At 47.1% G+C, this 27,213-nt stretch overlaps 1 protein-coding gene across 2 annotated transcripts in view; it reads right to left on the bottom strand.

Annotated features, from left to right (window-relative positions):
- The window catches only part of LOC116947174 (uncharacterized), a 78,066-nt gene that overhangs the window by 29,069 nt on the left and 21,784 nt on the right, over positions 1 to 27,213 (bottom strand). For both annotated transcript variants that reach the window (XM_032962628.2, XM_076070556.1), the window contains exon 2: positions 4,698 to 4,882. In XM_032962628.2, the coding sequence (XP_032818519.2) occupies positions 4,698 to 4,882 (185 nt within the window). The remainder of the gene's footprint in view (positions 1 to 4,697; positions 4,883 to 27,213) is intronic.

Genomic DNA, 27,213 nt, shown 5'->3' with positions numbered 1-27,213 from the left:
CTTCCCACATCTAGAATAACTACTCCCCTCCACGAACTCTCCTAACTCTCATCTCACTCGACTCCCCTCCACGTACTCTCCTACCTCTCCCATCTCATCTCACTCTACTCCACTCCACACACCTACCTCTCATCTCACTCTACTCCTCTCCACGCACTCTCCTACCTCTCCCCTCTCATATCACTCTACTCCCCTCCATGCACTGTCCTACCTCTCCCCTCTCATCTCACTCTACTCCCCTCCATGCACTGTCCTACCTCTCATCTCACTCTACTCCACTCCACACACTCACCTACCTCTCCCCTCTCATCTCACTCTACTCCCCTCCATGCACTGTCCTACCTCTCCCCTCTCATCTCACTCCACTCCCCTCCACGCAATCTCCTACCTCTCCCCTTTCATCTCACTCCACTCCCCTCCACTCACTCTCCTACCTCTCACCTACCATCTCACTCTATTTGCCGCCACGCACTCTCCACTCCAACACCCAAGGCTTTTTGTCAAAGTCCTCAGTCAACCTTGAATTAGTGGGAGGTTGCTCATTCTCCTCTGCTGCCCCCACTGTCTGGAGCTATTTAACTTTTTTCTCCTACTTATGTCTGACTGATTCTCTTTCTCCGCATTAGATATATGTCTCATGTTTGATACAGCATCTTGAGATGCTATATATAAAGAATTGTATCGTGCTATTAGGGTAGATATTAATGGGTTGCATTATTTATCCTTACTACATCTCGCACGCACGGTGTGATGAATTTTAATACGCTTGATGGGTAGAGTCTTAATGGGAATTAGCAGCTGCGTTAACACGGCCATAAATGAAAAGTGCCTGTTCATTAATAATTCACGTCATCTCGTCTTAATGATTTACTAGCAATGCCAATTGGCTCAAATTTGAGTGCCTGACCCAATAATATAATTGTGTAAATTATGCTATGTTGAAAATTATGAAGCTTAGCTATTTAAAATTTAGTTAATTTCCAAAAGAAATATTAATTCCCTTAATTTCCGTTGAGAATAAAATGACAGCAGTATGTCTTCCGCTTGCAGAATCTGTTGTGGTTCCTGGGCATCCTCTAGGTCGACTCAGCCTCAAACGAGTACCTGGTATGGTGGTGCTGGCCACCCACCCCCTCATGTGCCACAGTGCCGGTCTTCATAGGTGCTCGCTAACAGCACTTATTCCAACAGTCTGTTAAGGCTACACGGGGGGTCTTAGTCGTAGTGTGTGTAGGGAGTGGTTCCGTGCACTGCACTTGGAACACCGCGACCGCAGTTCAATTCCCACTCGCGGCCACCACCACCAGTGAAGATTAGCTGAACTGGTCCTGGGCCTCCTCTAGGTCGACTCAGCCTCAAAGTAGTACTTGGTGCGGTGTGTACTCGTCATCACCATGGCAAAGATGAAGGCTGCCGGGCGTGGTGCAGGCCACCTGCCCCCTCGTCCGACGTGCCGGCCTTCATAGGTGCTCGCTAACTGCACTTGCCCAAAAAGTCTGTGCAGGCTATATGGGGGGATTTGTGTCTTTGTGTGTGTGTGCATGTACCCCGGATTGAAGCCAATACAGCCCTGCAATTTCTTCCTTGTGCCACTCGTGGCAGAAGGGCCTCTACGAGAGGGAGCTCTGCAGAGCCCCTCCAGAGGTATTTGGTTCACTCTTTCTCACTGAGCAGACATCTAGCAAGAGGTGGGAGTTCCTGCTCTTTATCCTCACCACACGCGGACCTGCTCATTGACTGCGGTGTACCTATTTATACTGCTGGGTGGACAGAGGCGGGGGGCGCGGGGGGGTGAGATTCAAGAAACTTAATGCACGGTTGTTTCAACTGCCGTGCCGGGAGGTCGGACCGGCGCTCTCTGCATTGCAAACCGCAGTGTGCTGAGCGTTTCTCCATGGCAGCATCCTCCCTCCCTCTCTCTATGAGAGCAACGGAATGCGCTCAGAGCAGGGGACCGAAGAATATCTGCAGAGTGTCGCTCCCGGTCGTGCGTGCTGCTATATAAACCAAACAACTGAACACTTTATTTATTTATTAACCAGATGAGGCCCACTCTCTTTCAGAAGCGACCTCGCCACAAGCGATAGCTCAATGAAGTGGCTCATCACGTGGAAATGTACAGCAGCCAAATAATCGAAATGCACGTTAAATGTAAATGTGGAGGGAAAAACCGGAGGAACCCTGAGAAATTTACACGTGACCACGGGGAGAGAGAACGTGCAAACTCCAAAGGTACAGACGTCAGGGTCGCAATGAGGATGCAACCCACGGCCTACTTCATACTAGGTGAGGTAGTTGACATCACGCCACCGTGACGCCTTATATATCTGGGTGGTGAGCACGGTCTAATTATGTAAAATGTTGATAACACTGAAATATTCTATGCTGGGTTCACAACATCTATAATTTGTTGAATGGCAATGATTAGCGCCCCCCCTATATGCCAGGGTGTCTTAGGGCACTTTACATAATCACAGCTTATCTCCCTGCAGGCAAAAGGTGACTCAGCACCTGGCCTGCAAAACGTACATCCGTCTGCCAGCAGGTGGTACGCCGATTGCTACGTATAATTCCCATTGAGTAGCAGAGCGACATCCGCGAGCGGAAACGCATGGCAGTGAGAAGGAGCTCGATGCACGACGTACATCGCCTTGTGGATGTGAGTCTTTTGACCACATCTGGCGCGACTCATTGCAAAACAAGATCGATCCCCCGCTGCACCGGAGAGGAAATGGGGGATGCGTCTGCACGTTCGCCGGCAGAGGGTCACATCGGTCGCTGATCTGATACATTTCCTGGAATTTGTTTTTATATTGTTTAACGCCGTAATCCTTGTAATGGCATCGGATTTAACTGCGGTTCACTGAAAGGGCACGCGCGTAAATGTGGACCACGTAAAAGGGCCCCCCATTCGCAGTGCACGGGCAACGGCAGGCAGAGAAGTCTGCGAATTAAAGTTTGGTTGCGGTATTTTATCAGGTGCCTTTGAACAGCTGAAGACGCTGTGACATTCTGGGATGAATTATCGGCACAAGGAAAGGTTTGATCGTAGAAAAGACCGAGTCGCAAACAATTGCACAAATAATGTAACATCGAACTCAATAACATAATTAGTGTATAAAGTGAAGTAAACTGCAATGCGTGCATTTAAAATATTTAAATCAAGAGAGTATACCAATTTAGAAGGCATTTTATACTGTGGCATACGCCTAGAAAGACAAACATCCCCCGTATAGCCTTTAACAGACTGTTGGGGTAAGCGCTGTTTGCGAGCGCCTATGAAGATTTCCACGGCACACGAGGTGGTGGGTGGCCGATATCACACACGGTCGCCTTTGTCTCCCCAGTGGTGATGTTTACACACCACACCAGGTGCTCATTTGAGACCTGAGTCGACCTAGGGGAGGCCCGGGACTGGATAAGATATTCGTCACTGGTGTAGGCCGTGAGCTGGAATCAAACTCGGTTCGCCGGGTTCGAAGTGCAGCACGCTAACCACCACACTACCGCTCCCAACACATATGCTTACATACACTTACATACAGATGGATATTTAGATATATCCATATGTAGGCACAGTATTGTTAACAGATGGACAGATGAACAATGCGGTTAAACAAACTTTCGATCTGTCGCAGTGCAGTATTATGACTGCCAACACCTGTGTGTGGTATTTTGTCCGTCAGCAGTGAGTGAGTGTTTCGAGATCACCTTCCTGATTCATATCCAGGCACGTTAAGCAGCTGCACTCATGTGCTAGATTCGGCTTCGGAAATTTCCGCAACTTTTCCTCTTTAAAAAAATTAAGAGTGACTTCTCTGAGCCGATTGCAACTGCCGGGCGCATTACAAACTATAACGATATTCCCGAATATATCGAGGTCGTTTATATTTGATGTATTTACGAGAAAATAGGGATCCTGCTGTGGCATCAGAATCTTTACTTCAGACTGGCGGAATCCGAAGCTCCTTTTTTCACAGACGTCCAAGTTACTGCTAGCACGCTGGGGTTTAATCTCCCGGCACGGCAGGTGAAACAATTGGCAAGATTCTTAAATCCCGCCCCGCTGTCGCGTCGCTTCACCCTGCAGGGCAAATGGGCGCACCACGGCGAGTGGATCGGTGAGTGGATTTCAGCGGAGGTAGCGGGGTAGGTACACTTCCCGCCTCTTCGACGATGTATGGGGCAGTGTTGAAGGGTTCGAATCGCCTTGAGAGAGGCTCTCTGTAGCCCCCTTCAGTTGCGGCACCTTCTGCCAGCAGTGGCGTGAGCCGGAGATTCACCTTCTACGAAGACATTGTCCACGGATTTCTCAATCCAGCTGCCACATTTACACTCTCCATTCCAGAGACAGTGCCTCTCAGGCTCAACGAGGATAATCCCAAGAACCTTATACTGTACGTGTAAAATATTATTATAACTGCCTGGCTGCGCCTACCTATTACAAGACATCTGGGCAGTGTGGAAGAGTACCAGAATCAGAATATTTACACTGGAGGAATCCGATGAGCCATGAAGCTCTTTCTCACAGATGCCCGGTGGTAGGCCAAACGGCCTCTGGAGCTCCCTTTACCGGTGGAGGCACCTCCCTCCCCCCACCCCCCCCCCCCCCCCCGCAACATCAGCGGCACGAGCGGGGAGAAATCGCAAGCGGGCTGCACCGATGTACCACTTTTTTTCCCAAAACCGAAATTCACCTGCTCGTTGCCGAGGAAGAGGAAGGGCAGGATGGGGGAGATTTCCGCGTTTTCGATGTCCGGGGTGGAGGGCAGCGGGGGCAGCGGGGGCCCCGCTGCTCCGCCACCGCTGCCGGAACCGTCCACGGGCTGAAGGAAGCTTGCGCACAGGCTCTCGTGCTGCTGCCGGAAGCTGCTGAGGCCTCCTGCATTCAGGGCGGGCGTGACACGGCCCAGCGTCGCACCAGCACCGGGGGGGGGGGGGAGCGACATCGGATCAGTTTGGGGTTCACGCGTGGCGGCTGTCGTCGCTCGCGACCGGCAAGACTTAAGACGCGTGAGATGTTAACCACCTCGCCTGGAATGGAGCAGGTGGTCGTGGGTTCGATCGCGATCCCCTGATGCCTGCATGCCTGCTGTGTATGTGGCGTTTGTATGTTCTCCCCGTATATTGCACTCACTTCAGTTAATGGTTGGCATTCGAAGTGCATTGTGACCCTCAAAGGAACGGCGTCGCCTTCCCCCCCCCCCCCCCCACGTGATCCGTGGATCAAACAAATCATTCGAGACGCCGGTGTACAGCAGCAAGAGCAGTTTAGGCAAATGCTGTCACAAGAGGTCACATGTTTGACACAACGGTCCTTCACTGACTATGCGTGATGAATGTTCTCCCACGTGGTCGCGTGAAATTTTCTCCGGGTCCTCCGGTTTTTCCCTCCACATTTAGAATCGACGTGTATTTAGGGAGTCTTTGGCTGGTATAAATTTCCACGTGATAAGCCACTTTGTTGAGCTATCATTTGTGATAAGCAAGTCGCTTCTGAAAAGCAGCTACAGTGAGGGAAAAAAGTATTTGATCCCCTGCTGATTTTGTACGTTTGCCCACTGACAAAGAAATGATCAGTCTATAATTTTAATGGTAGGTTTATTTGAACAGTGAAGAGACAGAATAACAAGAAAATCCAGAAAAACGCATGTCAAAAATGTTATAAATTGATTTGCATTTTAATGAGGGAAATAAGTATTTGACTCCTTCTCAATAAGAAAGATTTCTGACTTCCAGGTGTCTTTTATACAGGTAACGAGCTGAGATTAGGATCACACTCTTAAAGGGAGTGCACCTAATCTCATCTTGTTACCTGTATAAAAGACACCTGTCCACAGAAGCAATCAATCAATCAGATTCCAAACTCTCCACCATGGCCAAGACCAAAGAGCTCTCCAAGGATGTCAGGGACAAGATTCTAGACCTAAACAAGGCTGGAATTGGCTACAAGACCATTGCCAAGCAGCTTGGTGAGAAGGTGACAACAGTTGGTGCGATTATTCGCAAATGGAAGAAACACAAAAAAACTGTCAATCTCCCCCGGCCTGGGGCTCCATGCAAGATCTCACCTCGTGGAGTTGCAATGATCATGGGAATGGTGAGGAATCAGCAAAAGAACTACACGGGAGGATATTGTCAATGATCTCAAGGCAGCTGGGACCATAGTCACCAAGAAAACAATTGGTAACACACTACGCCGTGAAGGACTGCAATCCTCCAGTGCCCGCAAGGTCCCCCTGCTCAAGAAAGCACATATACATGCCCGTCTGAAGTTTGCCAATGAACATCTGAATGATTCAGAGGACAACTGGGTGAAAGTGTTGTGGTCAGATGAGACCAAAATGGAGCTCTTTGGCATCAACTCAACTCGCCGTGTTTGGAGGAGGAGGAATGCTGCCTATGATCCCAAGAACACCATCCCCACCGTCAAACATAGAGGTGGAAACATTATGCTTTGGGGGAGTTTTTCTGCTAAGGGGATTGCCAACCAGGGTTTTGCCACCAAGTACTAAGTCATGTTTTGCAGAGGGGCCAAATACTTATTTCCCTCATTAAAATGCAAATCAATTTATAACATTTTTGACATGCGTTTTTCTGGATTTTGTTGTTATTCTGTCTCTTACTGTTCAAATAAACCTGCCATTAAAATTATACACTGATCATTTCTTTGTCAGTGGGCAAACGTACAAGATCAGCAGGGGATCAAATACTTTTTTCCCTCACAGAGATACAGAGAGAGAGAGAGTACAGAGGGAAGCGGAGACAGAGAGAGACAGGGGGAGATAGACGGAGTGAGACGGACAGAGACAGAGACGGCGAGTGAGACAGAGAGAGAGACAGGGAGAGATAACCAGAGTGAGACGGAGAGAGAGAGATAGCGAGAGACGGAGAGAGACAGAGATAGCGAGAGACGGAGAGAGAGCCAGAGACGGCGAGAGACGGAGAGAGGGAGAGGGACAGCGAGCGACGGAGGGAGACAGGGAAAGACAGGAGAGGAAGCGGAGCGAGCGGGACGGGCAGAGCGCGGCGAGTGAGCCGTGGCAATCAGAGGAACTGTGGAGTTATCGACGGAATGTGGAGAGTTGTAAATAAAGTGGTGTGGGAGAAAAGAACAAAATTTGTCCGAGTGAAGTCTAACACTACATATAGGAGCTCAGTGGGCCTTACCTGGTAAAATAAAAAAAGTTAAGTTTTACTTGAGAATTGGTGACTCACAAGAGGTCAACGCAGCCATTTGCGTTGGCGCCACTGTACGTTGCCATTCTTTTTAGTTGCAGAGTCCACAGCCGTACCCTAAGGTCTGCTCTTGCAGAGTGGCTATTTATATATTTATACAAAATTGAAAAAAAAAGGCCTAAAACATTCAAAAGAAAATAGATTTAAGTGAAAACAAATGTTGAGCCAGAATTTAAGAAAGCTATTAGTGCGTGTTCAAATAAAGATTTGAGCATGACGGTATGCGCATTTGAGATGTGGAGATTTAAATCTAGGAGAAAACAGAATGTGAAATGTGAAGCAGGAGGCATTAAAAAGTAGGCCAAAATTTTAATAAAACATGAAGAAGTCGTACAAAATAGTGAGAGAAGAGTAAATAATACGGCAAAAATACTGAGGGCAGAACCTGGAAGGGAGACCAGTCATCTGGAATCATTTTAATCGGCCTGACTGAGATGTCCGTTGGCATCTCAAATAGCAATGTGGCAAGCGCCAGAGTAATTCAGCGACTGATGTGTGTGTCCCATTCGTTGTCGTGAATCCCGAAAGAGCCTGATGCTCCAGCTAACAGTCCCTTGTCACAGACGAGTGTAGGTGCATTAAGGTGCCGGGTCAGATGTCGATGAAAAAAGGCAGCACCTTAGGCATCAGTTTAATAATAATAAAGGGTTTTGTGTTCAGATCACGTAAAATATAAAGGTTACGTTAAACCCGCCGCCACCACCCGACACAGCCAATTAGAAAGGTTTGTCACCTAAACAAAGCATTCCAATTTGTTACAATTGTGGGTTACAACATTTACAATTGTGGGTTTACTCTCCAACACCCCGGTGTGCTGTACTGGTAACGAATTGTCACGTTTTGTTTTACGCGACTAACCTCACTAATTGGCTGTGTCGAGTGTTGGTGGCGGGTTTATCGACACATTTACGCGATCTAACCTAAAAACCTCTATTATGGACTTTAGAACTCGCCCGCACTTTCCTCTCTCTCGGCCAGGGGTGTGAGCTGCTGTGTGTCCCGTGGTATCCGGACATCTCAATTTGCTTACCGATGGCTCGAAAACAAAAAACAATCACGCTATTTTTGAGTCCAACGTTTATCTCCCTCTTAACAAGGCTACACACTTGGGGTGACAGTGCCTTTGCAATTGCAGCACCTAAACTCTGGAACTCCTTTCCCGTTCGAGGTCAGAACTTCCGAGACACTACAAATATTCCAGTCTCGACGAAAAACGCATCTGTTTAAAATGTTTTTCTCTCTTTACTTATTTTAAACCGTCTTTCTCACTTCTTTATTTTGTTGTTAACTATTTTCCGCCTTGCCATGCATAGCGCCCGGAGAACGATTGTTTAAGGGCGCTTAACTAAATAAAAATGATTGCTAATGCCGATGGATCCAAAACAATCGTCATCGTCGTGTTTCTCTCTGCCCCAACGAAAGCGAGGACTGCTCTCAACTGTGTCCCAACAACCCACGCAAGAAGGTGTGGGGGATATTTCCTCCATGAATGGAAGACCAGGGGGACTCCACCAAACTGCGAAAGCGGTTAGGTGCAAACCATCAGGCGCATATCACGGATGACTGCCCCAACACAACACGTGCATTCTGGTGAAACAAGTGGACTGCACTCAGCTAGCATCCCACACGCAATAGAATGGCTTACAACATAAAAAATACAATTGTAGCCTGTTGCTTTTTTCGAATGTCGTACGAAAGGCGATTCTCATCGTTGTTGGTGAATATACATATGCAGACAATATGTATACCTGTACCAATACCTATCATCCATACGGTATGCCATTTCAAGCAACATTGCTTTAATACGAGCAAATGTTGAACCGCCTTCAACAATCAACGTCTCAATAGCGGTGTCAAGTTTCCTTGAACCAATGCGGGTGAAATGCCAGATGTTTATAGGCCAGGGACCCTCTCTGGTAGATATGCGTCATAGTTCAATGCAAAAGTTGTATAATACACCACACAAATCTATAATTTGTGACATTTTGTTGCTATAAAATGTCCAAATAATAAGCCACTTTGTTGAGCTATCATTTGTGACCAGGTCGCTTTTGAAAAATAAGTTAATACCTCAGTGGGCTTTGTCTGGTATGATAGGGGTGGTTTAATGTTTTGTATTTGTTTGTGTTTGGGTGATTTGTTGACCTTTCTTGTACTTTGCATTACGATCGTGTTTTGTACTGTTTGTTGTTGTAACGTTCTTACCCGCCCCAACTGGACATGTGTGAAAAAGAGCTTTGTAGCTCATCGGATTCCTCCAGGATAAATACATATTCTGATTCCGTGTACCTCACAATGTGGGTGAACAGAGGCAGGCAGACTTTTTCCAACCACCGTACTCGGGGAAACAAACCGGCCACCTCTGGATTGCAACTCTATTTTGCTAACCAATCATTAACCAACGGCAGCATCCCATTTTTCATGGTATTTGAAAGTAAAAAAAAAATATTTTCCCGACAAAAAGTAAATTCCTAATTTGCAATCTGAGCTCACACTAGTCCACAGTGGTACTCTCTTTTTTTCACAATAGCAGGCCACTTGCGCAGACCACTGAATCTGTGTTCAATTGGCAAGCACGACGAGCAATCAATGTCCTCTATTTAACCAGGCGGCAACCAAGGCCAGCCAGTCCATTTTATTGACATTTCGAATTTAATAAAATAAATTCCCCTGGAAAAGCCTAAACTGCTTAAACTGCGCCATGTTTTGTGTTTTTTTTCTAGAGACCAAATTCATGACGAAAGTTTGTATTGATATCGCCGCTGCTTTCACAAACATAAACCTCACACGTAGCCATGGGTTAAGCATAGCTTTACAAAATGTGTGTAAGACCAAGTTTGTCCCTTGAAGTGCTCCATATTCAATGTGATTAAGGACCATAGAAAGCTTATGTTGGGGAGGGGTTTTGCAAGCATGGCTGCGGTTGAGGCCAATATCGTTTCCTGCACTAACTTTTATGACATCAGTATACTGAGAGCTGAGCGACTGTGCTAAATAGGCAGACATGGTAAATAGGCTACACATTGATGATTTTCTGATGGGAATCGATAACAGACAAAGGTCCCCTGTGTAGCCCACGCAGGCTGTCGGGGCAATTGCCGTTAGCGAGCGGCACCTATGAAGACCGGCATGGCGCACGAGGGAGTGGCGTGGCCCGCACCACCCTCGGCCGCCTTTGTCTCCCCGGTGCCGATGTGTACACACACTGCACCAGGCATTCGTTCAAGGCTAAGTCGACATTGGGGAGGGCCCACGGACGTTTCAGTTTTTCGCCACTTGATGTTGGCAGTGAATTTAACTCGGGTTGTTCGGTTCGTCATGCAGCACAGCTGCACACGTTTACAGCGCAGCCACTCAATTAAGTTCCCCAAGAAGCTCCCAGCATGTGCAGCGCAACGTCGGACACCGTGCCGAATGACACGCGGCGTGACCGGCGTCGACATCACAACACGTCTGATTCTCCTGGGTGACAAAGAAACCCTGAGGTTTAGTCTGCTTCGAATTCATGCGTTACCATAAATCCTGAAGGATATTATGAATACCCAAGATAAAACAAATTGTGAAATACATTCTAAACAAAATATGAAGCAGTTTCTCTCTCTCTGAGAATATAAATTCCCGTGGAGTTCTTCTCAATGTTTAAAGTATTTATGCTACAAACATCCCCAAGGTGCTCACTGACCCCTTTTCATGACCCCCGCCCCCCCTAGGCCCAAATAATACATGTGACAGTGTGCTCCTGGGTTCAGTGTGGTAGTTTTCCATTAATTCCATCAAAGTAGAAGCCATGTAAGTGTAGATGTGTGTTTTTTTTCTTAAAACCTCTGGGATAAAGGTCCTGCATTAAATGAATGTTCAGTTCTGAAAGAGACATGGGAATAACTTGGTCAGCTAAATAATAGCCCAGCGGTCATTGATCATGCTCACCGATAATCCTGTTCACATAAAGCCAATGATTTACTTTCTAATGACACCGGGCTATGTGTTGTGGCATATGAAGTGCAAGTACATAGCACAATATAATACAAAGAGGACATTAAAATCCATGGGCCTTAATCAAGAAGTTAATGGGCTGTATGCATGGTGGCCCAAAAGTCAAGACATATAGTTATTTTATATAACACTGGCAATTTTTTATTCCTTAAGTCAACGTTTTATCTATGATCATTTTTTTCTTCTTCTTATTCTTCTTCCTCCTGTGGGGGTCACCTCAAATCAGTGGTTTACAAAACTCGACCAAGAACCCTGACTGAATTGAGACAACAAAACACGATTGATGATTGCTAAAAGATTACAGATGGAATCCAAAGTAAAATGTCTCAAATTAATTTCAGAAGATAATTAATGCCTGCATTAATGTTAATGTGAGTCAGTTTGAACATTTGGTAAAATGAATTAAATAACCCTGTGTCCTGACTCTTTTGGGCCACCCTGTATATGTGACATTATTTTAAAGACTAGGACATTTCTGATTGGATACTACACCACCCTCCTTTACACGTTGTAACCGTTGCTCCTGGGAGATGGTTAGAACGACAAACTTGAACATCGCGTTTATGTTATTTTATTTTTGGGTTCTGTTTGGTTACATTATCCGCCCCCTCTCCCATTTTCTACCTCCCCCCCCCGCTGCCCCCCCTAAATACACTGTTCCCGATCGTTCATTCAATAATTTTGAGGGTGCCTGATGTCTACTCTGTTATACGTTATCTGTACTTTTTTCCCTCCTGTTGAAATTCCCACCGTATTCTGGGTTATTTAATTTACAAAAATGTTTTCTAATGTAAATACAAAAAAAGAATATAACATTATGGTTTCTGTGCCACCGTTTAATGTTTTTTTTAAAATTCCAAATATCGAATTACCCACAATGCCAAGTTCAGAAAGACATTTATCTTGTATGCATGTTGAACTTCTTTCGCACCGTACGTAGCCAGTCGTGCTAATCGGCGGCACGAAATGAGCGTCTCTGAAACAAAAAATCGTGCGTCTCACCAACAACGTAAAGAAGCTGAACACGAAGGGGAACAAAAAATGAGGGACGGCCCGAGATGACAGATAGGTGGGGAAGGGGGGGGGGGTTGCCTCTTATTCAACCAGACAAGAGGGCGACAGCAGGCCACGCCGTAGGCAAACAGACTCGTTCATAATGCAGGAGAAGCAATCGGGGATTTTCTTTCGAGGCACGGTTACCGCATACCAAGCCCCGTGCACACCGCCTTTCAATGCCTCGGAATCACAATCTGTGTTTATCCTCGAGAAATCCGACGAGCTACGGAGCTGTTTTTCACAGGTGTCCAGTAGGGGCATGCGGTCAGGAAGTCACAACGATAATAAAAACAACGATCGGAGTGCAAAGTATAGGAAAGGTAAGAAAATAACGAAAAGTAAATACGTAAAAAAAGTAACATTTTTTTGTATATTCTTGATTCTTTTGGTAAAGTCACGTAGAAGGTTTTCACACCTGATGATGATTGCTTGTGTTGCAGTCGAAACGTCGTGAGAATTTTATTGTTTTATATTTTTATTATTTTATTGTTTCCCTTATGTGAATTTACCGAAAGAACCAAGAATATGAATCCCTGCAGTCACGAAAGCTTTAAATCATTTTTTTTTTCAATTTACCAGGTAAAGCCACTGAGCTATTGAAGTGGCTTTTATCGTGTGAAAATTTATAACAGCAGCCTAACAAATCTAAATACCTAACAAGGGTCTGTCTGCAGACCGGTCGCGAAAACCGTTGAGCCCTTGCGCAAAAAAAAAGGGTCTCTGAGAATAAATCCTTATCCACAAGAACTTCACAATTGCGCTCGTTTTCATGTGTGTTTATTTTTTAAATCACCACCAGTAGAAACGAAGACGTCTATCCACGTAAGGTTTAAAGGGTTATAGGTGCAGCTCTGCAATTGCTTGGTAATCTTGGCCAACTCTTCCATGCCGCTCAAACGAGTTGGAAGAGGTGGGAATACACACGATTTGCACCTCCGATTAGCGCGGTTGGCTACGTATGGCGCGAAATAAATTCTACGTGCATACGTACATTTTACCCCACAACACATGGCCTGCCGTTCAATTGATTGGGGGTACCGATGTATGTACAGAGGTGGGGTGGCCAGAGTTCGCAAATGCCACTGGGAGAACGAATCAAACCGGCAACCTTTGGATTCCAGTGTACCAACCATTACACCCACGGGAAAAAAACCCCAGTGTGCAGAATATATTCTGTATAGTACTAGTATTGCGTATGGCAGCATGTTCAGGAGTTAAATGCCAATGTTCGGGTCGAGAGAGTTTGTGTAATTTTGCTGTACCTCCGGTGATGGGGCGCAGGCTACAGTGTTTTTTTATAGTTTGGGTTGCATGGCCACCGTGGTGCTACTATGACCGTTCTTTAATATATTTCCATGTGTCTCTATGAATCTCTATGGGTTTACGATGTGGACCAAAGTTTGAGTTGCATGGCCACAAGTAGCGCAACTGTGGCTTGTCTTTCATGTCCCATTTCATAATGGAGGTGTGTAGGTCGGGCCAGTTGATGTTCTCGTGCGGTCGATGGTAACAGCAACCACAGCATCATTCGAGGAGGGATCTCAAAGCCGGGAGGTGTGGCGTTTGGGTCGAGAATTAGGTGTTTTGTTCTGAACAGTGATAATTTACGTGCAGCACTCAACACGAACAAGCATGAGATCTAGCAGCCGACGACGCCCGGTTGTGCATCACGGATCGTCGGGGCATCTGCTGTCAGCGAGCACCAGCGCTGGATTAAAATGTTGCAGGAGCTTGTGGGGTCTCCAAGGGGTCCTAACCAGTTAATGGACGGTGTGGAAATAACTCTTGAGACTGGTCTGCTGACTGAGCAGTGGAAAAGGGTTCACAGATGGTCACCACTTAAAGCCCCCATCCCCCCCAGGAGTGCCACCGGGCCCTGCCATGTGGCGTAAATGCCAATAATTAAATTATGACCGAGTGAGTTCCTCTTAAAACTGGCACAGCACCCCGGGGTTGCTTTTAGCTAAGCTGACCTGGAGGAGATCCAGTCCAGGTTAATAGACTCCCATTAATTTATATATCTAAACCAGCAGTGGTTTAGACATGACTCGACACTGATGTCAGCCGTGGCCGGCAAATTTGAACTCGGGTCACGGGGTCCAAACCGTTTGCCCCTACCTAAGTGCCGTGCCATCCACTCGCCCTGCAACGTACAGTGCGTACTGTATTCATGATCAACTTTCCCTTTATTTTGCTACGAAGATAATGTTTTGAAGTCCCTGAGGCCACTTGTTTTTTTTCTCTCTCTCTCTGTCTCGTGAAAATTGCTTCCAGAAAGCGAGGTGATGGGCTCGGGTTACTACTACGACTACTTGCAGGCTGTTCCCATGGCTCACCGCTTGTTGGAATGTTATTGGTGTCTCCCGTCGAGTCGAGCTGTCTGAGACAATTGACATTGCAAGAGTCAATCAGCTTTAGCCCCTGCCCTGCCTGCCGTGGTAAAAGCTTGGCAAATACAATGCAATGGCAGCAATACACACTTACATGGATTTATATAACTCGAGGAAGAGGGGGTGGTGGAGGGGATGTTGAGTGGGGGATTGGGGGGGGATGTACAGTGAGGGAAAAAAGTATTTGATCCCCTGCTGATTTTGTACGTTTGCCCACACACAAAGCAATGATCAGTCTATAAGTTTAATGGTAGGTTTATTTGAACAGTGAGAGACAGAATAACAAAAAAATCCAGAAAAACGCATGTCAAAAATTGTATAAATTTATTTGCATTTTAATGAGGGAAATAATTATTTGACCCCCTCTCAATCAGAATGATTTCTGGCTCCCAGGTGTCTTTTATACAGGTAACGAGCTGAGATTAGGAGCACACTCTTAAAGGGAGTGCTCCTAATCTCAGCTTGTTACCTGTATAAAAACACCTGTCCACAGAAGCAATCAATCAATCAGATTCCAAACTCTCCACCACAGCCAAGACCAAAGAGCTCTCCAAGGATGTCAGGGACAAGATTGTAGACCTACACAAGGCTGGAATGGGCTACAAGACCATTGCCAAGCAGCTTGGTGAGAAGGTGACAACAATTGGTGTGATTATTCGCAAATGGAAAAAAAACACAAAAGAACTGTCAATCTCCCTCGGCCTGGGGCTCCATACAAGATCTCACCTCGTGGAGTTGCAATGATCATGAGAACGGTGAGGAATCAGCCCAGAACTACACGGGAAGATCTTGTCAATGATCTCAAGGCAGCTGGGACCATAGTCACCAAGAAAACAATTGGTAACACACTACGCCGTGAAGGACTGAAATCCTGCAGCGCCCGCAAGGTCCCCCTGCTCAAGAAAGCACATTTACATGCCCGTCTGAGGTTTGCCAATGAACATCTGAATGATTCAGAGGACAACTGGGTGAAAGTGTTGTGGTCAGATGAGACCAAAATGGAGCTCTTTGGCATCAACTCAACTCGCCGTGTTTGGAGGAGGAGGAATGCTGCCTATGACCCCAAGAACACCATCCCCACCGTCAAACATGGAGGTGGAAACATTATGCTTTGGGGGTGTTTTTCTGCTAAGGGGACAGGACAATTCTAGATGTGAAACTTTCGTGACTGCAAGGATTCATACTATTTGTTTTTTTCAGTAAAGTCACGTAGGTAAAATAAAATAAATGAAAATAAAAGAAAACAATTAAATCACGACGTTTCGGAGGCAACACAAGCTTCCGTCTTCAGGTGGAAACAGTCACCTCAAGATCGCTTCATCAAGTGGGGAGGCTCTGAGAGCCTCGAGCTTAAATACAGGTTAAGGGGGGGGGGGGAGGAGGAACCAAGTAAGAGACATTGATGTTGTGCGGGGCTAAGTTAATCAGTCTTTTGTTATGTTGAGGGTGCGGGGGATGCAGTGGTTCACTGTACGGGGGCAATGGAAAAATGGAAACAAAAATGGAAAAGTTCGGAAAGAATAAGCACACTGCATCCCCCGCACCCTCAACATAACAAAAGACGGATTAACTTAGCCCCGCACAACATCAATGTCCCCTACTTGGCTCCTCCCCCCCCTTAACCTGTATTTAAGCTCGAGGCTCTCAGAGCCTCCCCACTTGATGCAGCGATTTTGCCGTGACATCCACCTAAAGACGGAAGCTTGTGTTGCCTCTGAAATGTCGTGATTTAATTGTTTTCTTTCATTTTAATTTATTTTATTTTACCTACGTGACTTTACCGAAAAAACCAAAGAGTATGGGACAGGACAACTTCACCGCATCAAAGGGACGATGGATGGGGCCATGTAGCGTCAAATCTTGGGTGAGAACCTCCTTCCCTCAGCCAGGGCATTGAAAATGGGTCGTGGATGGGTATTCCAGAATAAGGCAACAAAGGAATGGCTCAAGAAGAAGCACATTAAGGTCCTGGAGTGGCCTAGCCAGTCTCCAGACCTTAATCCCATAGAAAATCTGTGGAGGGAGCTGAAGGTTCGAGTTGCCAAACAACAGCCTCGAAACCTTAATGACTTGGAGAAGATCTGCAAGGAGGAGTGGGACAAAATCCCTCCTGAGATGTGTGCAAACCTGGTGGCCAACTACAAGAAACGTCTGACCTCTGTGATTGCCAACAAGGGTTTTTCCACCAAGTACTAAGTCATGTTTTGCAGAGGGGTCAAATACTTATTTCCCTCATTAAAATGCAAATCAATTTATAACATTTTTGACATGCGTTTTTCTGGATTTTGTTGTTGTTATTCTGTCTCTCACTGTTCAAATAACCCTACCATTAAAATAATAGACTGATCATTTCTTTGTCAGTGGGCAAACGTACAAAGATCAGCAGGGGATCAAATACTTTTTTCCTTCACTGTACATGTAATTTAAAATTAAACGTGTTTGAACATACATATGGGTTATTGCGAAGTCTGTGAAAGCAGGATGAGTTATCTATAATTAAATGCGATGGAGATTAATAATGAACCACGTAGAGACGTGAATAAAGCGCACAATAATCCGTTTATTTTGGGTGAGATCACCGCGTAGGTATAATGTAATTTTGAACTATAACCATCCACCACATGCCAGAGCCAATTAAATTAAGTCGAGGACGTAATTACCAAATATGGCAATTGATTTGGTTTAGCTGCAAAACTGAGAGGAGTGTTGAAAACCAAGTAACAGTTTGAACATTTTGTATGACGTTTCACTGCAAACTACACCCGGCAAGTCAAGAAACTATTATCAATGACACCTTGAATAGAGCTGTTTGTTGCTGACCGTTTGGCGTTTTAGGCCTTTGGACCTTTGCTCAGCAACCCTGATTAAAAAAAAACTCCACAATATTGTACTCTTAGCTATATTGAATGGGTCACCATCTGTCTGTGCGCAGTGGGTCCTCCTCTGGCTACACGCACCGTATTTGATTGGGCCTCTGTGGATATGTCCGTAACTCTAAAGCACTGAGTGTGGCTTTAAGCTGAATTAAATGTCAAACCAAAATTGTAAATATTCTTAGCTCTTTCGGTAAAGTCACGTTGACGGGAAACAATAAAAAAATAAAATATATATAAAACAATAAAAATTCTCACGACGTTTCGACCATAACACAAACGGTCGTCATCAGGTGTGTCGGTTTGCATAAAATTATTTTATTGTTTCCCTTCAACGTGACTTTACCGAAAGAGCTAAGAATATGAATTACTGCAGTCACGAAAGCTTTAAATCAAAACAAAATTGTAAATGTTTGTGATTGAAACGATCAGCAATTGGGAACCTTGCTTCAACTAATGCTGAAGGACGGGCACGATCTGATCCTGATGCACCAGGACTGCAGGACTTCTCTACTTATGAACGAGTTAGTTTCCAGAGGTCTATTCGTAAGTCGATTTGTTCGTAAGCCCAACTTTACTCCTGTCGATTCCAAACATGTTGTACGGCATGTACACTAAACACGGGGAATGGTTTTAAAAGTTGTACAATCTCCTGGTTCTTCGTGTTCTGTATATGTGGATGCCACCACCGCCAACTATTGCGCAGCAAATTTTACTTACGACTCTCAGTCCGAACAGGCAACTGGACATACAGACAGATTTGTTCATATCTCTGAAAATTCACAAGTCGAATGTTCATAAGTAGAGGAGTCCCGTAAATCCCACTAGCACATCCGAGCCGAGTCAGCGTTGGGAACCTCACAGTATGAGGGGTCTTTCCACTGCCTTTTTGCCGGGTCCGAGATGGAACTAAACTGTGAAACTCTGGCCAACACAAGAAGACATCTGAAAATAGCCTGTGGTCGAACAGGGTCAGATGTGGCATTCATTATTTTTTAAAAAATATTTTGCATCTAAAACTATTAACATTTTTTGTTTTTGTTTGACCAGGTAAGGTCCACTGAACTATATAGCTCTTTGTCAGAAGCGACCTGGTCACACATGATAGCCCAACGAAGTGGCTTATCATGTGGAAATGTATAGCAGCCAAATACTCTAAAAGCATGTTAATTATAAATACGGATGGAAAAACCGGAAGACCCAGAGAAAAATCCACACGACCACGGGGAGAGAGAACATGCAAACTCCAAATATACAAGTGTCAGGGTCGGGATCAAACACACAATCTCCTGTATACCAGGCGAGGTAATTAACATATCGTCACCACGGCACGGCTTAGATTTTGGAGTGTAAAAAAAAAATCAAGCTTGCCTCTTGAGGCGTGGGCATTGCCAAAGCGCGGCTGGGCCGTACATCGGATAATAGCTTATAACATAGCTGTGCCAAAGACAGGATTTGTGGCTGTTATTAATGAATTAATTTCATTATTCATAATTCGTTGGTGCCATGTAAGTGATCATTTGCGTGTAATTGGGATGATTGATAATTGCTGGACGAGCTTAGCACGACAATGGGTGTTGGGTGTGCAGTGCACTCGACGAGAGATTCGCCTTTCACTCTGAGCAGGCTCCTGTAGGGTGCACGAACAAAACTCCACCGTGGTTCATCGCCGGCTCTCTCGATGCTTTCCTTGCGTGGCGTCGGTGACTCGGGGACGCGGTGGGGGTCACCAGTTACACGTTACCTTTGCGGGCAGCGAGGGAGGAATCCAACGCGACTCAATTGTTGTACTGCAGTACGCTCCCACCGCCTTTACCAACCCGCACGCGCCCACGTGTGTTGAGACGTTGTCAAGTAAACCACTTGGGAATCCATACAAAGCGTAGAGAGATCCACATCCAGCAGTGGATTGGCAAAACACTGTGTGCGTGTACTTATAGGCAGCATGCAAGAGTAGAAAATGCCCTTTGGAGGGCCCTCCTTCTCCCCATCTGTGATGGCATGATTGCTGAATGGATGCAGGGCTGACCTCTAACATAGGGAGGGTTTTGTTACACCCACATTTGGTCTGAATATATGTTTTGCCACCAAATCCGATGTTGTTGTAGCGAGCAAAATCGGGCTGAAAAATAAACACGATCCCTCGACACGAACAATAGGAGTTCGTGATTGGTGACACATGTTTCACTGAGTGTTTGGGTTTACAAAACAAACTGCTGGCGTTTTTGTGTGTACGTATGCATGTCAAACTTTTCCGCACCGTACGTAGATAACCGTTAAAGGGTAGTTTGGGATCATTTTTTTGTAATTATTAAAACGCACAAAAAAACGTGCCCTTTCAAGTTCCCCTTTTTGGTCACCAACGTATCACTCAGATGTCCACAGCTTTTTCCTTTTTATGGTCATTCTAAACAGCGAGTCAGGACACTGCCAAAAAAGAAACCCGTTTAAACGGTTGCATTGCGGGAAAATGGCAACGTAAGAATTTGAAACTCGATATCGTATGAATGTCCCCCCCTCCCCCCATGTGATAATAATCCATAAGTACGGCTCTCCATGTACGCGTATCGTTGTTTTTTGGCTACATTACGGCCTGAGTATGAAAAATAATCGTGTTCATATTTGGAATAAAAAAAAAAAATTCTCATACGCTGTCAAGATTTGTATCGCTTTGAGCACAAACTGCTGTAACTTAATGACTGCAATCATTCCTACCAGTGGGTAGGAAGAATAATATAATTTAAAACACGCACATTCAATTTCCTTAGATTGTTGATACAATTAGTTCAACACGGTACAAGAGCAGTTGCACAACTGTTATTCTACCTGGGATATGTCAGAACTATTGTCATGAATATGACAATTTGGGCAAAGCAGACTGTGTAACAATCAATGTAGTAAAAACGAATTCTGTAATATAACTTTGATCATCTCTGAAACATTCCTCTAGCCTGCGCTAAAGCTAACAGCCCTATTTCACTATTTATAGAGTCAAACTTTTGTGTTTCTTGCATCTGACAAAATATTCGAGAAACATGGATTACAGACGACACAATATATTCATGAATATAACAGCAACACTAACAATAAAGTACAATGTGTGTGTGACATAAATAGTGTAGTGTTTGGTTTCTATGTTACTAGCTTAACTACCCGGCTTCGCCCGGGACTTGGATTCACCACGCCCGGCCGCCTTTGTCTCCCCAATGGCGATGTTCACACACCACACCAATTACTCTTTTGAGGCTGAGTCGACCTAGGGGAGGCCCAGGACCAGTTCAAACAATCGCCACCGGTGGTGGCCGTGAGTGAGAATCGAACTCGGGTCGCCGGGTTCGTAGCGCAGCGCGCGAATCGCTACGCAGTCACTGCCCCCCACCCACACACAGACAGGATAAAGACAAAGATCCCCCGTGTAGCCTGTGAGACTGTAGGGGGCAAGTGCTGTTAGCGACCACCTATGAAGGCCGGCACGGCACACGAGGGGGTGGGTGGCCAGCAGCACGCCCGGCCGCCTTTGTCTCCCCAGTGGCGATGTTGACACACCACAGCAGTTACTCGTTTAAGGCTGAGTCGACCTAGGGGAGGCCCAGGACCGGTTAAAATAATTGTCACCGGTGGTGGCCTTGAGCGGGAATCGAACTCGGATCGCCGGGTTCGTAGCGCGGCGTAGCGCTAACCGCTACACTACAATGCGTTACGCTTCCACGTGCGAGGGTCACGTGACAGATTTGACGTCACAGCTCACTTGCCGTGCAAAAAATAAATGCATTATTGAGCTTCCCCCAGTCTGGAAAGTACCCACATGGCAAATTTCAAGTTTGTTGCATGTCGGGAAGTACACTAAACATTTTGAACAGACACACATATTCACAACTTTGCCTTTTATATATATTTATATGTTATATATTTATAAGATGCCAGGAATGGAGTGGCTGGGTGGCTCAATGAACTAGTAGAGTACGTGCATCTGTCGTCTATTCAAAGTGGGGAGCAGTGGCGCAGAGTAGTTAGCACGTGACGCCACTAACTCAGCGACCTGAGTTCGTTTCTCACCCGCGACCAATAACAGTGGTGAATATTTGAACTGGTCTTGGGCATCCCCCTAGGTCGACTCAGCCTTAAATACGTATCTGATGCGGTGAGTAAGAATCACTATTGGGGAGACAATAGCTTCCAGGAGTGGAGCTGGCCACCAACCCCCTTGCGTGCCATGCTGCCTTTCATAAGTGCTCACTAACAGCAACTTGTTCCAACAGTCTGATGAAGATCGTTTTGTTTTATCTTATTAAAAGTAAAATAGGGTTTTATTCAGAAAGAGAACGTGAAGAGTACATACGACAGCTAAATGCTGTAGAAATTATGATGCTAAAAAAAGGTTGCACACACGTGCTAGGATGGGGGAGAGCCACGTGACAGAGACAGGCGATGGAGTGGTCTCCACGGGGTTTGGGAATAGGTTGCAGTCAACCGCACCGGAGCATCAACAGGTCGATGGGCAACATCTCAATCGTGAATGGAAAAAAATAAAGGCAAGTCACAGTAGTAGCGCGATTATGGCCGTGCAAACCAAAAACTACGGACTGTGGTGCCACCACAGCGGAGCAGCTCGGCCGGCACTACCCTCTCCTCGCACCCCCCCCCCCCCCCCCCCCCCACGAATGCACGCACGCCCCACTAAACACTCACATGCACCCCCATAAGGTCTCGAGGAGGGATCACCTGGTATGATGGGTTTTCACCCGAGGACCCCATTAACAGGGACGTCCACGGTTTCCCCGTACCAGGAAATTGGCTGAGCCCCCGAGACCGGATTACATGGCAGCCCCCCCAAAAAGGGGGCATAGAGCTTTACAGGCCGGCCGCGATGAAGCATACACAACACGGGGGGATGGGACCTCAAGGCCAGCACCCAGCGGCAGTGTAAACAGTGGGGTGGGAGGGAAAAGCCCCTAGGCATATAAGAGTTGATTTAAGTTGGAGGGAGCAAGGGGATTATCGGTGAGTCAACGGAGGGGAACGCAGGTACAGAGACAATGGGAAGAGGGGGGATGACGTGACCCCCCCCCCCCCCCAACGGCCAGAGCACTCAAAACGGCCGTTAAAAGAGGATTCGATTGGATGCGCAGGATGACGTCATATGACCCAGGGGTTAAGGGGCCTTGGGGCACATAAGGGGGCCGGAGGGGCAGATTGGATCAGAACTCTCCTGGAGTGGTGGAGAAACCAGCCGCCCTCAGCGTCCGTGCAGCGCCTGCAGGGTGCAGCTGAAAACGATTGCCCAGGCAAAGTCTCCGAGGCGGGCATCTTCCGCAACCCCCATAGTGCAGCTGGAAAGGTGAGTAAGTACGGGGGGAGGGGGCCAATTCAGCCCAGCTCGCAGTCAGCTCGAGCTTGGAGGATAGACGCACTCTGCAATGGCTAGGTGATAGGAGGTTAGGCGCTGTCCGAAGGGTGCTGGCTGGAGGGGGCCATAAACAGGGGTCCCCTATTCGCTCCGGGAAATACATCTTAGCACAGACTGACGTGTGAAGAGCGGTGGGACAGCGATCGGCATACGAGGGTGTGTGGGTGACTATAAATCAGTGTGGGTGTGCCGCGCGCGCATATCAAAATATCAACGGTGGCCCGCGCCGGCGCGTGTCTATGCGTGCACCACAGTGTTAACGGTGAGACACACGTGTCACTAGTGTCTATGTGTGCACCACAGTGTTAACGGTGAGACACACGTGAGTGTCACTAGTGTGTCTGTGTGTGCACCACAGTGTTAACGGTGAGACACACGTGAGTGTGTTACTAGTGTCTGTGTGTGCACCACAGTGTTAACGGTGAGACACACGTGAGTGTCACGTGTGTCTATGTGCACACCGCAGTGTTAACGGTGAGACACACGAGTGTCACGTGTGTCTATGTGTGCACCACAGTGTTAACGGTGAGACACACGCGAGTGTCACTAGTGTCTATGTGTGCACCGCAGTGTTAACGGTGAGACACGCGTGAGTGTCACGTGTGTCTGTGTGTGCACCGCAGTGTTCACGGTGAGACACACGCGAGTGTCACGTGTGTCTGTGTGTGCACCACAGTGTTAACGGTGAGACACACGTGAGTGTCACGTGTGTCTGTGTGTGCACCGCAGTGTTCACGGTGAGACACACGCGAGTGTCACGTGTGTCTGTGTGTGCACCACAGTGTTAACGGTGAGACACACGTGAGTGTCACTAGTGTCTATGTGTGCACCACAGTGTTAACGGTGAGACACACGTGAGTGTCACGTGTGTCTATGTGTGCACCACAGTGTTAACGGTGAGACACACGTAGGTGTCACGTGTGTCTGTGTGTGCACCACAGTGTTCACAGTGAGACACACGTGAGTGTCACTAGTGTGTCTGTGCGTGCACCACAGTGTTAACGGTGAGACACACGTGAGTGTGTCACTTGTGTCTGTGTGTGCACCGCAGTGTTCACGGTGAGACACACGTGAGTGTCACGTGTGTCTGTGCGTGCACCACAGTGTTAACGGTGAGACACACGTGAGTGTCACGTGTGTCTGTGTGTGCATCACAGTGTTAACGGTGAGACACGCGCGAGTGTCACGTGTGTCTGTGTGTGCACCGCAGTGTTCACAGTGAGACACACGTGAGTGTCACTAGTGTCTGTGTGTGCACCACAGTGTTAACGGTGAGACACACGCGTGAGTGTCACGTGTGTCTATGTGTGCACCACAGTGTTAACGGTGAGACACACGTGAGTGAGTGGGGGGGGCGCGTGAACGCCGATTAATTTATTAATATCCGGACCGCGCGGGAGCGTTCGCCTTGTTGACACAGCGGCTTAGTGGAAATTATTAATTAAACCCCACACAGCGGCGAGTCAAACAATTACGTAATCCACGCGGTTAGGACGCGCGAGTGGGGAGAGGTGGCTGGTGCGGGGGGGGGGTCACCCGGTCGGGGGCGGAGGGGGCAGACGTCACACCCCACCCACTCGCGGGGAGTAGGGAGGGGGAGATCAGCCCCCACCTAATGGGGAGTGGGGAGGGGGAGATCAGCCCCCACCTAATGGGGAGTGGGGAAGGGGAGATCAGCCCCCACCTAATGGGGAGTAGGGAGGGGGAGATCAGCCCCCACCTAATGGGGAGTGGGGAGGGGGAGATCAGCCCCCACCTAATGGGGAGTGGGGAGGGGGAGATCAGCCCCCACCTAATGGGGAGTGGGGAGGGGGAGATCAGCCCCCACCTAGTGGGGAGTGGGGAGGGGGAGATCAGCCCCCACCTAGTGGGGAGTGGGGAGGGGGAGATCAGCCCCCACCTAATGGGGAGTGGGGAGGGGGAGATCAGCCCCCACCTAATGGGGAGGGGGAGATCAGCCCCCACCTAGTGGGGAGCGGGGAGGGGGGCATTAGCCCCCACAGGACCGTGCAGCAGGGCTACTGCAGTCTGCGCTCCTTCAACGGATACATCGCAAAGTAACACAAACTCTCTCCTGGAGCCCCGCCACGGCTGGCAGATCTCCACGTTGGCATTCAGCTCCCGAACACATTGCCACGCACAAGGAGACTGTGTCGGGAATGGGGGGGGGGGCTGAGCTTGGAGGTCCACCGTTGCGTCCACTGTGCAGCATCTGTGCTCCTGGCAGAGGGTCGGGGAGCGCCGGCGAGGTGTTGTGGTGGCACCATCGGTGGCTATGGCCGTGACGACGTCCTCTTTTAAACTCGCTTGTTGTGTTTAGTTTAGTTGTCCTGATCACCCCCCCCCCCCCCCGCATCTCCGATCAGCACGGTTGGCTATACGTACGGTGCGAAAAAAGTCCAACATACATACACTATACACTACAATAGATACTACACTGCACTAGCTTATTAGTCCGTCCTAGGACGGAAGCTGTAATATTAAAGATGTAAATTAACGTTTTATTGTGTGATTGTTAATTTTATTATGAAATGTAGCACATACAATTTTTTTTTTACTTATTCAATGAATTTAAGGACTTTGGAAGATTTCTTGGTATGCGATATTTTGTGTGAATCTCTTATCACTGTTCAAAAGGTTTCCCTGCAGTTGGCTATCCTTGATGAACACTTTGATCCGCTGAGGATGTTTAGATCTAGACAGAGCAACGTACAACTGGCCATGGGAAAATACGGGTTCATTGAGATAAATACCCAACTTTTCTAAAAGTCTGACCCTGCTACTTGTTGATCGTCATCGCATACGCAGGAATTATCGGAATTTGTCGTCGTTTCAGTTCGAAAGGAAGAGTGATATCACTTGGAGCTAGGTCGATTCTCGTGATGAAGACGATTTCGCCTCGGTTGCATTCCGATACAATATCTGTGGTGATGAAGTTATTTTGTCATGATTAGACCATCAAACGCGTTCCATTGCAGAGGCCATTCTTCGTCTGTGATGCTTAGAATTATTTATTGCCTTCACTTTCTATAAAGATACGTAAAATTGACAGCGAATTTGCGTAAAAAAATGTTCATAGCCGCTCGACCTTCTTCTGCGTTAGTCAAAAAAATCCAGGCACACATGAAAAATAATGAGGGGGGGGGCGGGGGCGCATGTGGAGTGACGTCACGCGTGGGACACAGCCTTTTTTAGTTGCTGCGTTGATTTCTTTATTAGCTTTACTTTCCATAAAGGTCAAAATGAAAGCTAAATTTGCGTAAACAAATTTTCGTTTCCGCTCCAACTTCTTCATGCGGAGTGACGTCACCCGTTCATGATTACTAATGACGGCGGGGAGGGGCGGGTCTATGTGGAGGACCCCACCTGTTCATGATTATTAATGAGGGGGGCTGGTCGACGCGGAGTGACGTCACGCGCGTTACACACAGACATTCTTGGCACATTATATTAGTGATACTACAAACTACACTCTTATACACCACACCACTATACTACTTTGAAAACTCATTTCATTCGAATGGGTTTTTGGTGTTTAGTTTGGCTACGTATGGGTGTGAAAGAAGTTCAACGTGCGTGCGTACGAGACGTGTTCAGTAGCAGCAGCAGTTTACAAGATCGTTGTGCGCCGTCTTGCAAACTGCGTCACGTAAACAAACGAAGCAGATGCCCATTACATTTCTCACGTTAAGGTGGCATGCAATCATGTTAGTCAAGGCACCTGAACCAATAGCGTAGGGATATTACGCAATCAATTTTAAATGAGGAGGGCATTGGCTAATCTGACAAGACAGGTGGGGGGTTGGGGGGGGGCTATATTCCAGACGATGTGGGCAGCAGAGGAAATGCGGCAACCCAGCATCCACCCATCCCATAGGAGAGAGACTGTGCCATTCTGATGCCTTCTTTACTGGAGAACAGGGCAAGAGGAGGAGAACAAACAGACACGAGAAGGGCCAATCCCATCGGGGGTTTTAAATGTTAAGGGTGATGGGTTGTAGTCAATCCACAATTGGATGTGAAGCCTCCAGAGGGACTGCAGGATCGAGGTGTTGACTCGGTCGTGTGTGCAGGTACGAGTGCTGCTGCATCTGCTGCTGCTGTATTATTGATCACGTTAAGACTGGCAGGGAGTGATTTGGGAAGGTCAAAGAGGAGAGAGTTGCAATAGCCAAGGGAAGATGTGACAAAAGTACGAGTGGGTAAGGGTAATCGAGATGCCCAAAGGTATTATATGCTGAAGATATTATGTAGA

This window comes from Petromyzon marinus, chromosome 29, assembly GCF_048934315.1.
Source record: "Petromyzon marinus isolate PM22_M1 ecotype Great Lakes invasive population chromosome 29, UKy_Petmar_22M1.pri1.0, whole genome shotgun sequence".
Taxonomy (NCBI): Eukaryota; Metazoa; Chordata; class Hyperoartia; order Petromyzontiformes; family Petromyzontidae; genus Petromyzon; species Petromyzon marinus.
Note: the sequence above shows the minus strand (reverse complement) of the source record. Positions and strands in the feature narration are given on the sequence as shown.